This window comes from Pogona vitticeps, chromosome 7, assembly GCF_051106095.1.
Source record: "Pogona vitticeps strain Pit_001003342236 chromosome 7, PviZW2.1, whole genome shotgun sequence".
NCBI lineage: Eukaryota > Metazoa > Chordata > Lepidosauria > Squamata > Agamidae > Pogona > Pogona vitticeps.
This window is the reverse complement of record NC_135789.1, coordinates 16,211,889-16,226,231: the sequence shown is the minus strand read 5'-3', so window position 1 is coordinate 16,226,231 and position 14,343 is coordinate 16,211,889. Positions and strand designations below refer to the sequence as shown.

Below are 14,343 nucleotides of genomic sequence, written 5' to 3'. Positions count from 1 at the left end.
AGAGGCTAATCTTGAGAGCGGAGGCCCAGTTTGCTGAAAGCAAAAAAAAAAGGTTCTTCCAAAGAAATGCCCTACTTCGTAAAAACCAGAAGGGTTGAGGAGGGAGGTTCAGTTTGCAGGCTTACTGCGGCCCGCTGGGGGCTCCCCTCCTGGCCCAGCTTCTTTGGCCCTTCTTCTCTCTGACAGCGATCAGAAATCAGGCACCATTGGAAGCCTGGGATGGTTTTGCAGCCACATGCGCTCTGGGGAGTAGGTTTAGGAAGGTTTGTACAGAAAGGGTTTGTAGGCGACTGATGTTTTGCATGGCGCAGAAGGTCAAGTTTGCAGACCCCAGGGTTGTGCATGCAGATCTGGCTCCCCGGTTTGCGAGCTGCCAAGGTTTCGCACAGAGAGGGACCCCTGGTTTGCTGACCGAGAGCTTTTCTTTAGCACAGGGAGGAAGTAGGTTTACAGACTTCAAGGCTTTGCATGGGATAGTCGCCCTGGTTTGCACAGAATAAGACTTCCAGTTTACTGACTGGCCCATTTTTCTTGGCACAGAAGTTCAGGATTGTTCCCAATGGAAAGCCATTAAAAGGACTTTTATTAAAAATTAATGGTAATATAATTTCACACACATTCCCCGGAGCAGACAACTTCATGGGACCACAAATCCATGCGTTCCTCTCTTGTTTCATGCTGGCCAGGCCTGATGGGAGTTGTAGTCCAACACCCCTGGAAGGTCACACACCTTCCCTCTCCCCTTTTGGTCCCATTAAGGAGTTAGACTGGGCCTTTTCGAGCCTGGAAAGCATGGGGATGATGGGCTCTGTGGTCCAAAAACATCAGGAACCCCTGCCCTTTGCATCTCCTGATCCAGAATTATTAAGATCAGGACAGCTACAAAACCATCCCTCAATGTGGGCTGATCATGAATGAATTAGAAGAGATTCAATTCAGTAGCCCAAAACCCAAGGGATTTGAAGGGGATTTGCAATCAGGAACATCCAAAATGGTTAATAACAACAAAAACTATACAACAAATGACAGGTCATCTGGGAAGTTCCATGCCTTTTCTTGAACTCGCACTTCCCATGTCTTAGCCCCCACACTGTTGTTCAAAGCAGGTTCTGAATTCAAGTTCAGGCTTGCCTGAGTAAGGCATAAATAAACATCTGTTCCCCAAAGTGATGGTAAAAACAGTTCTTCTTTTTCTCCTCCTTTTAAGTAATCAATAAAGCACTTTAGAACACACACACATGCTCCTACACTACCAATTGACTACAAGCAGAACCATAGCATTAAATCAAGGTTTATTATTTTTTTAAAAAAAGTTATTTGCGTTTGGGACTCTTCCTGTTTTCTGTGTCTGCGTGTTTCATTTAAAAAAAAAAATCCTTAAAAGCAGGAGAAAAAGAAATAAAAGCTACATGCCCTAGACATAACATCACACACAAGATTACATACATTATATATACAAGAATATACAGTATACATTACATACAAGATGCACCCACCTATAAGAGATGAACAAACACTCAGATGTTGCATTTATATATACATATATATATTTGAGAGAGAGATTGTAACATATATAATATATAATTAAATATTATGGATATTATAATAGATATTATATTATAAAATATATTATAACCGATATATATATATCGGTTATAACATAATAGTTCAAGTTCAAGTATACCTATAATGTTTAATTATGTATTATATATGTTATAAATAAAATATCTCTTATATATATCCGTATATATACACACAGAGAGAGGGAGAGAGATTAAACAGCACTCCCATCAAGGTTATATGTGATAAATATATACACACTTTGCTACTTATTTCATATGTATCCATAATTTGTTTTTATAGATACACTTTTGAAATAAGGTAGCAATTCTTAATTATAAGAGGAAATGCGATTGTTACCTTGTATCCCACTAAGGGATAAAAGCTAATCATCAGGCAGTTGCCAGAAACTCCGGAGCGATCAACACAGCAGCGGACTAGTTACTACTGACAAGTCACTAGTTATTAACGAGCCACACATTATTCCAGTTATTATTGCTTACCTGCCGGCTGGGCTGGGCTGGGTCCTGCAGCCCTTCCGTATTCAGGATCAGCTCCCCGCCCCGCTCCAAAATACATATATATCAATGTCACGTCTCCATTGTTTGCAAGTCAGCCTGGCTACAATGTAGCCCAACATCAAAGGCAGCTCCCCCCCTTGGCCCCGCCCCGCCGCCGGCCGGCAACGTTCCTATTTGGAACGCCGGCACCCCCAACGTTCTACAAGGCCGCCGGAGGTTATTCGAAGTCGTCGTGACGTCACCCGCCGCGCTCTTAAAGGGGGCGCGAGAAACCAAGCCATCGACCACCAGAGGGCGCAATGGCCTCCTACCTAGGCCATTGCAGGTGTGCAGTTCATCCAATCTACCGCCGGAGGGCGCCCTTGTCCTTCCTCCGGAAAGCAAAGCCTATTAAAATTGCATGCTGCCTTTTTCGGGGTGCAATTAAGCTCACATTCCACAAGGGGGCAAGAGGGTCCCTTCAGGATTTTAGGTAATGAATGATTTTAATTGCTGTTTCTCGGAAGCAGTAATTTGGCTCAATTATGAGAGAGAAAGAGAAATCTAGCTATATCTGGCGCTTCTGGCAGCTTCCAAAAGAACATTGGCTTAAGACTTTTCCATCAGAGATTGGGGAAGTCAGCAATTTTTGGACTACAAAACCCAGCATCCACCGACCAGCCAATTAAAAAGAGGACCACCAAACCCACCCCACCCCCCTCCAATTTCTCGTTCACAGAAAGTAATTGCAATAGATCATTGGTGGGGGGGGGGCTAGGGAGCCACATAGGCGGGGGATGATGGGAGCTGGTGCACCCAGAAGCAAAGCTTTCCCAAGGTTATTCCCAACTCATCAACGAGGCTCACCTTTCCTGAACATTTCTCTCTTACTTGGCCCTTGTGGGTGCCCACTGAAGATTTCTGGGTGGCTGTTTCTCCCCAATCATCAATGCCGTCAAGGTGTGTGTGTGGGGGGGGGAGTGTGGCCATGAAAATCTCCCCAGTATTTTTTTAAAAACCATAAAGGGTATCTCATGTGTTCCCAGAGGCCAGACAGAAATTCACTTTTTCAGTTGAGGGGAGCAGCTCCCATTGTCTCACCCCCCCAAAATTTCAAAATCAGAATTGTTTTTATCCATTTCCCCCCCCCCCCTTGTGTTCTGGTCTCCTCTGGGCGCTGTGCATTTTTGCAATAAACGATGCTCAACATGGAAGTCAACCTCTATCATCTGCCTCCCCCCTCCTTCCCAATGATTCAGTATTTTCAGGCTTGGGGACACCCCCCGAGAAGCAATCTGGACTCTCTTAGCAAAATCATCGGGGCTCTGCCCCGGAGACAAACAGGTTTGTTAATTTGCTTAGCTTTGACTCCCCCCCCCAAAAAAATTGAAATTAGCCATTCTGTTCAATCCAGTGTTCATGCAAACCAGCCCAAACCGTGAGCCAGTATAGAAATCTGGATTTGCCCCCAATCCAAAGCACTAACCCTACTAATGAATCTTTCAGCTAGAGGAATAAATGGAAGGAAACAGGCGCACATGGAAAGTCCAGTAATTCTTTAAATTGTTTTTGTACTAACCAAGCCGTGTAGACATAACAATGACCTATTGATAAATTATGTTTCTACCTTTCAAGAAGCTGAAGGCAATGTTTATAACCCCTGTAACCAATCATAACCCCCCCCCCCCCCAAATCCTGCAAGGTATGGCTTGGCTTTCAAAAGGGGTTTGAACCACCCAATGTCCATATTCTGTGATCATCATCCTCTGTGTCTTGTTTCATCTTTCCTTATCTCCTTGTTCCTCTTCTTGTATGGCTCTTGGAAGCCATCATGGCATGCTCAGAACCAAAAAGGCCTTAGAAATCCTTGGAGATTAATCCATCAAAATTCAACACAGGGCTGGTGGAACTATCAGCCACTGGATTTTATACCTTCCTGGATTAAAGTTTCTCCCCAAGAACATCAAGCTGATAGATCACAATGCGCCCAAAGAAATCGGTACTGTTTTCGAAGGTGATCTTCAGCTTCTCAAGCTGTACCTCTCCAAGAGGAAAGGTGTAAAAGGAACGGTTAAGGAAAAAGCTCGGGAAAAACACATTTGCCCCTGTTGGATTCGCCAAAAGATTTGGGGGATATCCAGAGGGTTCCCTTGAGTTGGAGAAAGTAAAAAAGGATATTTGGAGAAAATTTGTGTCTTCGGGATAGAATTCAGCCACCGGAAGAAGGCCTTCTCCTTTCCTGCCACCTTAAGAAATTAGAAAAGGGGAGAAAAGTTTTGGGTTAGAGACATTTTTTTAAAAGGATCAAATTATGTCACAAGAGGAATTAGCTTTCTCTCAAGATTCAGTTAAAATTGGGGGAAATTTCCCGGCATTGAGGGGCAGCCCACTGTTCTCTTGGAAGTTAATATCAATATACAGAAGAGGCTAGGCTTAAAAAAACCCACAACTTTCCTTTTCAAGCAGAGTTTGAATGGTTCGCCTTTATGTGTCCTTTAACTGCGGGCGCCCTGCAACACCGAGGGTTTGTCTGGATGACCTTTGGGGGTCCCTCCCCAGTTTATAATTCTATTATTGCTTTGTTTTTTTATCCCTGATAATAAGCTTCCCGTCTGGATCATCAACCTGGCAAGGGAGGCGCAGAAGAAGGACCGTATTCTCGGTCCACGTCGGGGTTCATTCTTCTTTCCCGAAATCTGAGCGGTTCGAGAGAGGAGGAGAAGTGACACCCCCACAGCCCCTTAACTGGGTTTACAACCACCGCAAACGGGGGGTGCCTTACCTTGAACTACACACTTCCGGCTGGAGAAACCCCCTTGGAACTGGATCTGGATTCGAGACGCCTGGACGGGCTGTGGAAACTCCAGGGTCAACCACTGGGTGGAACCCTAACACCAAGAAAAAACCAGCAAAAAAGGGGTTAAAACCAGATCTGACCTGTCTTTGCAGCTCTGAGTTGGGGTAGCCAGCCTCTCAAAACAGGGCGCCACCCTTTCAATTCCCATTAACATGGTTTGGAAATCCATCACATGCTGTAATCAGTAATCGTGGCCTGCCTTGCAGGAGTGTTGTAAAAAATAATAACAATCTTAGAATAGTGGAGCTGGAAGGGACCTCTAAGGATCATCCAGTCCAGCCCCTGTCAAGGAGGGCCTGGAGGGGGAATCGAACTCCCAAACTCGGGCTCCGCAGCCAGGGATCTAAGCCACCGAGATGAAGGGATGCAAATTCACAAATACAACACCCTTGTGTTACCTGATCGGAGTTCCAGCAGGTCTCCTCGTTGCCGTCAAACATATATTTTTTCCCAAACTGTTTCGCCTCTCGGTTGAGGACGGAGCTCACCCTGGGAAACACACACACACACAAGGGCGACCCGATTTTGCCATAGAAATGGACCGCGTTGGAGGCCAGATGTTGGAGTATCCACGCCAGGGCCCCTCCCCCCGACTGCACATGAACATCTCGGGAATCCACATCAAGGCAGATCTGACTAAACGTTGTCCCATTTTCTCTTGATAACCTCTAGAGTTGGAGAGCTCACCACCCCCTCCCAATGAGGTCGTGGGCTCCCGTTGTCGTGCTGCTCTAACAGTTAAGAAGTTTTTCCTGCTATTCAGCCTAAATCTGGCTTCCTGTCGCTTGAACCCATTATTAAATGTTCTGCCTTCTAGGATGTTCAAAAACAGATCCTGCCCCTCCTCTGTGGTCTTTGAAAAGTGTTATCCTGTCTCCCTTCAGTCTTTTTTTTATCAAGGCTAAACATGCCCAGTTCTTACAGACAGACAGACGGAAGGAAGGAAGGAAGGAAGGAAGGAAGGAAGGAAGGAAGGAAGGAAGGAAGGAAGGAAGGAAGGAAGGAAGGAAGGAAGGAAGGAAGGAAGGAAGGAAGGAAGGGAGGGAGGGAGGGAGGGAGGGAGGGAGGAAGGAAGGAAGGAAGGAACAGACAGACAGACAGACAGACAGACAGACAGACAGACAGACAGACAGACAGACAGACAGATACAAGTGGTGCCTCGCTAGACAATGATAATCCATTCCACTGAAATCGCTGTTTAGCGAAATCATTGTCTAGCAAAAAGCATTTCTCCATTGGAATGCATTGAAACCTGTTTAATGTGGTCCAATGGGGAAGAATCGTCATTGTCTAGCGAAGATTGTCCATAGGAAAGCCGCTTTGCAAACAGCCGATCAGCTGTTTAAATCGCTGTCTTGCGAACCTTAGGTCCCGAAAACACCTGTTTTGCGAGTGCGGAGGGAGCTGTCAGAATCGTCATCTAGCGAAAATAGTTTGCGAAGCAGGGACCAAACATTGTCCAGCGAAATTCCCCCATAGGAATCACTGTTTTGCGAATCACTATAGCGATTGCAAAAAGTCAATGTCTAGCGAAAAAACTGTCATGCGGGGTAACTGTCTAGCGAGGCACCACTGTAGGTAGGTAGGTAGGTAGGTAGGTAGGCAGGCAGGCAGGCAGGCAGGCAGGCAGGCAGGCAGGCAGGCAGGCAGGCAGGCAGGCAGGCAGGCAGACAGACAGACAGACAGACAGACAGATAGATAGATAGATAGATAGATAGATAGATAGATAGATAGATAGATAGATAGATAGATAGATAGATAGATAGATAGATAGATAGATAGATAGATAGATAGATAGATAGATAGATAGATACTGACCGGCTCACTGTCTCAGGACAAATTAAGGACGCTCCGGCCATGCTAACACCAGCTGCCCAAACCGCACAGTTGGTGAATTCTGTATTTCCTACCACGGATAGTTCTCGAGTTGTGTTGCCACCTTCTCTACCATCTGAGTTAGGGAAGAAGAAAAAAGCAAGCCAGCAAGACTAGAGAGCAAGCAGGAGGAAACCTCCCTTTGTCACACATGCTTCCTGTTTCCTGCAGTGGGTGGGACTTTGAGAGGCTCTCTCCCTTCCTGAAAGTTGGGTTTCTGCTCAGTTGCCAGGAAAAAAAAGAGAGAGAGAGAATAAAAATCTCAAAGCGTTCCACCCCTTTTTGCCACTAGGTGGCGATAGAAGCACATCATTAAAGGGGGAAGAAAGCAAATTTCAGATACAGTATAAAGGCAGAATAAATGGATGAATTGCATTTTTCCTTTTGATTGTTTGTTGTCTCATGTTTCCAAATAACTTGGCCGGCTTTGGGTCCTACAGAACAGGGAGAAAAATGGGTATAGCAAAATGTGTCCAATTTAGTTTCCATTATTCTTCATACCGAAAAGCTCCATGCTTAATATCTTTCTCTCAACTGTTGGCGACTCAAGGCTGATCCCTAGAAATACAAAAAAGATACCTCATGCGAAATATGAGGGAAAGATGATTGGGGATTCTCACACAACCTCGCCTACAAAGGACAGAGAAAACCTTTATGAGAACCGCTAAAAATAATTTTAAAAAACCACCATCAGCCTTTCAGTTCCTCCTAGAAACCAAATGGAAGAGGGTCAGATTCATCATCATCATCATCATCTGAGAACGGCAGAGTTTATGAGCCATTTCGCCCATTCCCCCCATTTCCAGCAGATTTAATGAAGGAGGTTTTGAGCAAAACAGTTCCATGTTGTGCAAAATACAACTTTGTGGCTTAAAACAGATTTGTAATACAAAAAGAAAAAGATCCACCCATTCCCCCCCCCCAAAAAAATGCACTGGTCTTTTCACTTTCTGGAAGAAGAAAAATATCTCAGGGGTTCGCTCGGGGTTTACGGTCTCTGGCTGCAGAGATGGAGGGCGGGGGTTCGAATCCCCCCAGGGGCGTCCTTGACGGGTGCTGGACTCTGATATCCAGAGGGTGCCTTCCTGTTCTACAGTTCTAAAATGATGGTGATGATGATGATGATGATGACGATGCAGTTCTGAGATGATTATTTTAGGATTATTATAGTTAGAGGTTGTTTTCAGTGCGTGTGCCTTGAGAGGTCTCGAGAAGCATCAACACACTGTGTTCCAGCTGGGGAATAACTCATCCGTAACTGATTTGGCTTTGCCTTTTCTTCTGCCTCATGAGCCACGGCGTGTCAGGTAAGCGATCCTACTGGAGCCGCGGGCGCTCGGGTTTCCTCCCCGGCGTGTCCGGCACCAACGGCTTACAACCTGGAGAGAAAAGCGGGTGAAGAAGCAGCCGGGGTGGGTGGGGGGTAGGGAAAACCTTGTAGGGAGGGAATCAGAGTAGAGAACTCCTGGAGTGGACAAAAGCATGAGGGTTAGGGTCTGAGTTTGGAAGGAATGTAGTTCCATTCCATGGAATTTAGTTCCATTCCATGGAATTTAGTTACATGGAATTTAGTTACAAGGAATTTAGTTACATGGAATTTAGTTACATGGAATGCAGGTGTGGTGGCATTACAGCCTAACAGTCCTGTAACAGATAGAAACACATTTACCTTAGTAACTATAGTAACACCTTAGGAACGAATGAATGAATGAATGAGTGAATGAATGAATTTTTAATTTTTTTTAAAATTTCCAAAACAAAAACAAAATGCTGACTAATACAATCTAAACCACAGTGCTCCCCCATACCCACGGGACCCTTTGGAACAATACTTTTAATATGAGCCTCCTTTCCAAAACTGTATTGATGATAGTTTAGAGGCTTTCCCCTATCCTTTCACTAACACAAATTCAACCAATCTACCCCAAATAGCATAAAGGATATTTGAACTTATTTCCCCTCTTTTCATCTTACGTTCAGTAGTCAATTTATCATGTAATGCAATGTCCCGTACTTCATTAGGCCAATAGTTTAATTTAGTATCATTTTTATCTTTCCAGAATCTAGCTATGAATGAATGAATGAATGAATGAATGAATGAATGAATGAATGAATGAATGAATGAATGAATGAATGAATGAATGAATGAATGAATGGGGTCAGACTAGATGACCCAAGGAAGGTGAGACTCTAAACCACGAGCAACCTGAAGTTCTGCTTTGCCCTATAAAATAAAATAGCTTCCCTCTCTTTTTGTCTCTTCTGGACTTCACCACCCTCTCTGCTTCCATAATGTGATCATTAAAGGTTTGTTTTGGTTATCAGTGTCTGTTTCTCTCATTCATGGCTGCCTGCTCCTCATGAGGTCAGGGGACTGCCTCAAACAGGAGGCACCCTTCGGAGGGTCCTGGACCACAACCCTTATTGTCCCCAACCTGTTCTGCAGTGTGGCTGGTGGGAATCAGAGTCAAAGACACCAGGACCACACTGGGCCGTGCTGTTTTAGACAGGCTGTCAAGAGTTTGCTTTTTCACAAGGGGGTGTGCATGGGGTTCCCTGATTTGATTTAGAAGCTGCTCTTGGGTGTCCGGAAGGCGCCATAGGCGAGAAAGCAAGGATGTCAGACCATGGTGAGAAGGAACCGAATTCTCCTTTGGTTCCAATGAAAACCGGAAGGAAAGAATAATTCGGATAATATGGATAAAAATTGGAAGCAAAGACTAATTCAGATGAAAATCGGAAGCAAAGAGGAATTTGGATGAAAATCGGAATCAAAGAATAATTCGGATGAAAATCGGAAGCAAAGAGGAATTTGGATGAAAATCGGAATCAAAGAATAATTCGGATGAAAATCGGAAGCAAAGAGGAATTTGGATGAAAATCGGAATCAAAGAATAATTCGGATGAAAATCGGAAGCAAAGAGGAATTTGGATGAAAATCGGAATCAGAGAATAATTCGGATGAAAATCGGAAGCAAAGAGGAATTTGGATGAAAATCGGAAGCAAAGAATAATTTGGATAATTCAAATAAAAATTGGATGCAAAGAATAATTCGGATGAAAATCGGAAGCCAAGAATAATTACGGATTCGTAAGATCCATCTCAAAATGAGCATCCAAAGTTCTCATTTCTGACCCATAAAACCTGAGATCTAGCTAGTTGCTTCTCAGTTACATTCTTCACCCTGAACATTCCTCAGTGATTCCCAGCCTCGGCTCCTCAGGTGTTCTAGCGCTGAAGGCTTCTGGGAGTTGTAGTCCAAGACCACCTGGGGACCTAAGGTAGGGAAGGACTGCTCTCCATCCTCTCACTTCCCTGTCTCCTTTGTTGTCGATGATGTCACCGAATTTGGGAGCAGAGCGATGCATCCGCTCCGAATTTGGGTCCGCACTTCCCAGGCATTTTCTAAGAATCCTAAGAAACAGTTTTGAGGGAAAGATGGAAAAGACTGTGGGTGGGTCTTGAAAAACAAGCAGAGCCTTCGGAGAGATCCAGGCAGCAGCCCACCTTTCTTCGGTTTCCTCCACTCTGTCTTGGAGCCAAAGCAGCCGCTGGCTTTGCTGTCGAGGGATAGCGTGCCGAGGAGAACCACAGATGTTCAGCTTTCGCCTCCAGTGGTGTCAGAGCCAAACCTGCCGGGAGCACACGGAGACGAGGAGCCGGGCTGCGAGCTGAAAGCTGCATCATTAATGAGAAACCAGGTGGCGTCCATAATTCAGATCAATGGTAAATGTTTTTAAAAAACAGCCACTCCAAACGAGACAAGCTCCAAAACTAGAATACACCCCCCCAAAGAAAAAGTCCAGCAGGCATTGCTGATCGCTGCTGACAGGAGAGGCCAGCACCTCTGCATCTCGGATCTTGTCCATCAGTACACGGGCTGGGGAGCTCCATCGAGAGATGGGGATATTATGAGATGGGACCCCCAAAGACCAACAGGAAGAAAGCACGAAGGGGTTTTCTGTTTCTCATTCAGTCGCATCTCGTAAGGGATTTGAACCCAGGACCCTGAAGTCTGAATCCAACAATCTACCCTCAGAGTCCACCAGTTAATATCCCCCTCTCTTTGATGGTTTTCTAAATCACTGGTTCTTAACCTTGGGTTACTCAGGAGTTTTGGACTGCAACTCCCAGAAGCCTTCACCACCAGCTGTCCTGACTGGGGTTTCTGGGAGTTGCAGTTCAAGAGCATCCGAGTAACAAAGGTTAAGAACCACTGTTCTAAACTTCCAGTTCTTTCTGTGTTGAATAGGTAGCAACCTTAGATTGCAATATCAAAACTGACCACTAGGGGGAAGCAGAAAAACTTTCCTGTTTTTCCTCTGATAACACAATGGAGCCCCGTTAATGACGTGCATGGCAACTAATTAGCTCCGCAAACAGTAAAATTACTCCCACAAAGTCACAAGTAACTCAGCATCATTACTCAAGGGGAGTTAGCTGCTTGGCCCAGTTCTGGTTTAAGATATCAGCCTCTGAAGGCGAATCTTGTAAGCCCTAAGTCAAAACGAATACCACCCCGCCCTCCACTGCCATAAGTCTTAAGGAAATAACAATAAATGAATGATTCACTATTTTCAGGCCAAAAAGAAAATCTTTTCTTATAATGCATTACCCAATCAAGGGAATTATGTAAATTATCTATTACAGTTGTCTTTTTCTGCAAACATGTTTTCTTAGGGGAAAGCGCTGATTAAAATCCAATTAAAAAGCCTCCCTTTTCCAACCTGCTGCTAAATTCATTTGCGCGATTAATAGGGTGAGTTAGCAATGATCGTAACTTCCTTGTAAAATCTACAAGCAAGAACATGTGCAATCAGGTTGACATGGCACAGTAATATCCTTTAGAGGCAGGGGTTAACTCATCCAGGTAATAACACAGAACCAATTTAGGGGAGAGGGTTCAGCAGCCTGGCAAGCTCTCGTAAAGTTCAGGCAAAAACCTGGAGCGAGTTCATTGCTCCCATGAACCCCTGGAGTCAACAGCTGGGCTTGAGAAATGTAACACACAATGTGCTGTACACTCCCCAAAACAAACACAGCTACCTTTAGCATTGCCCCACCGTCCGACATCCCATAATAAGGCCAAAATCTTTAAAATTTAAGAGAAACCTCGTTCACAGCTGTGCCATTTATTCATTTGATTTATTTAAAATTATTTCTATCCCACCTTCGCCCACCCCCCCACCCAAGGACCCAATAAACCACTCTGGCACCCACTGGGCTCTTCGTTGCTGGAGGTTTTGAACCCAGGACCGCTTTCCGGAATGGGAAAGGGATTTTTAATTTATTTGTTTATTTAGATATTTTAGACTACAAGACCCAGTAGTGCTGTGACACTAATGGGAGCGGGATACAAATTGAATGAATGAATAAATAAATAAATAAGTCTGCATTCTGGGAGTCCTACCTGATTTACGCACCGCTAAATGTGGCTCACCTAATCCGGCAGGCCTCATCATAGCTGAGCTAGGCCTAGCTTCACTTCCTGTTTCTACCCAGCGCTCCCTGGGAGCTTTTCTCTGAGCGCAAACCTAGGCCTAGCCAAGCCATCCTGTTGAGGTCTTTCCCCCAGGCGAGCCGCATTTAAGATGTCTGCCTGATAGAACTCCCGGAAGGGAGAATGATAGGATTTGTAGTCCAAAAAATAGGACCATCTTGTTCTTATTCAGATATGTTGTCCTTTCGACTGACTTTGGGTGGCTGGTTGGACTCCGTGAGCTTCAGAGATGCTTCCCGACATTCCGATTCCGTGTGTCCGTCTTTCAGGACCGCAGAAATCAATTCTCCACCCCACTCGGACCCGCTGGAGCAAGATGAGAGAGAGAGAGAGAGAGAGAGAGAGAGAGAGAGAGAGAACAGCACCCATGAGGCACCACGGAGAGGCTTTGATATCCAAGCCTTGCCACGGGTGGGAGGCAGGAGGTGGCCGTATCACTTCTGTCTGTGGGCCTCCAGCCGAAGGGGGACTTAGCAGGTGGGCGGTTTCACTGGAGGCCCCCAGACATTGATCCAAGTCTTACGCAGAAAGATCTTCATGTGGAGAAGAAAAGGCGGAGAGGAGGTGGTAGAGATGGGGAAAAGGTGGGGGGGGGGCAGTAAATTGATTTTCTTCTTTGCCGTGGCGAATCCATTCGTCCTTCGGCAAAGTCTCAGCAGGCCAACATTTTCAGGATTCTTGATACAGAGTCCTAAATAAAGCTCCTCAAACTTAATATTTCATGGCTGGGAGAGGGGAGCCAAACGGGGGGTGGTGGTGAAACCCCCCCAAAATATCTGATTCCAATGGGCCAACGTTACTCCTCTCAGCTGTCGGTCGTACGAGCTATGAAAGCCGTCATCCGAGGACATCTCAAATGGCTGAGAACGGAAATGTTCGTATTGCAAGAATGGAGCCAGCGTGAAGGATAACACAGGGCTCTGTTGCAAACTGAGCATGTGGGTTTCTGAGCCGACCAGGTATTGAACAGGGAGTTTTTCCGAGGAACAGTGGCTGAGATGATTTTTACAGCAGAGAACAAAGAAGTGTGTTATGATTCCAGCTTATTTTCTCTGTCTCTCTTCCCCTCACACTTTTCTCTCTCTCTCTCCAGAGATATGGAGACTGGAAGGCCCCCACTTTGAAGATCATCCTCCCAGCACCGCAGACAGATTGACCCTGGCTTGCTCTGCCTCCTTTTAACAATGAAGATTTAATTAGCCGTCTGCCTCGGCAAGGATACGGCCAGGATGTCAGAGAAAGAGCACCCCATTCCAGTTTCAGCGGAGTCTACCGTCTGAATCAAGAGACCTGATGCTGCCGCAGATGGGGTCTGAACCTGCCAAGGTTGGCTGATAATTGCAGGCAAGGAAGCGTAGAACCTCCATGTTGAGGAGCAGTCTAGCTGAAGATATTCATATCTCAGGCCTCGGTGATGGGAAAGGCCTCGTGCTGCAGCGGATGGATGCTGGGCTCGATCCAGTAGAGTTTCTTCTGATATTCTTCATATTTTTATGGCATTTAAATTGGTAACACGTAACGCTCTGGTGGTATGGCACAAAGCAGAGCTGCTTTTTTCAGGCGGCCAGGAAAGGATGGTCTATTTGAAGAGACCAGAAGTCGACTCTTCTTGTTGATCACCTCCTTCAATTGCTCATCTGAGTCACATCCAGCGGGGAACCGTTGGGCCTGGCTAACAACGGCAGCTCTGGGTTCAAGAAACCTGCTCCTGGAGAGGAGAGGTTATGGGCCCGGGGAGGTGACAAAGCCGTGAAGACTCCTCAAATCCTCTTCAGCCGTGTGCTGGAGAAGGTTCAGGATGAAACCTCCAAATCTGACGGAAGAAGAATCCGAAGCGTTCCCAAGCTGAGCTCAATAGGTCATCCTCTAAAATCGGTGGATACAGTTCTGTGCTTCTCATGCGGGTCAAGGGCTCCTTAACGTCCCCCGTTCTATCTCATGAAAGATGGCAAAAATGATACCACAGGCCTTTTGTGTGCTCGTAATCATTGTCTTCTCATCCAAAGCGAGAGAAGGGAGGGCTTTAAAAGCCTTTGGATATGAGATATGG

At 45.6% G+C, this 14,343-nt stretch overlaps 2 protein-coding genes across 2 annotated transcripts in view; both read right to left on the bottom strand.

Moving 5' to 3' along the window:
* The window catches only part of LOC110090586 (phospholipid-transporting ATPase ABCA1), a 45,407-nt gene extending 43,176 nt beyond the window's left edge, over nt 1-2,231 (bottom strand). Inside the window, exon 1 of the mRNA XM_078378841.1 lies at nt 2,064-2,231. The gene's annotated coding sequence lies outside the window, so the exon portion shown is untranslated. The remainder of the gene's footprint in view (nt 1-2,063) is intronic.
* Nucleotides 2,232-3,601: 1,370 nt separating this feature from the next.
* On the bottom strand, nt 3,602-7,691 carry NR2C2AP (nuclear receptor 2C2 associated protein). Its single transcript, XM_020814282.3, has 5 exons — nt 6,736-7,691; nt 5,316-5,406; nt 4,843-4,948; nt 4,239-4,306; nt 3,602-4,118 (listed from the first exon to the last, which is right to left on the bottom strand). The coding sequence occupies exons 1-5, from the start codon at nt 6,774-6,776 to the stop codon at nt 4,002-4,004; spliced, it is 423 nt and encodes a 140-aa protein (XP_020669941.3). The 5' UTR covers nt 6,777-7,691; the 3' UTR covers nt 3,602-4,001.
* Between the last annotated feature and the right edge of the window lie 6,652 nt (nt 7,692-14,343).

Coding starts and splice junctions, on each gene's coding strand:
- NR2C2AP (XM_020814282.3), bottom strand. CDS start 6,776: ATGGCCGGAGCGTCCTTAATTTGTCCTGAGACAGTGAGCCG. Junction 4,949..5,315: donor CCTGCTGGAACTCCGATCAG/GTAACACAAGGG, acceptor TCTTGGTGTTAG/GGTTCCACCCAGTGGTTGAC. Junction 4,119..4,238: donor AAGACACAAATTTTCTCCAA/ATATCCTTTTTT, acceptor CGTTCCTTTTAC/ACCTTTCCTCTTGGAGAGGT.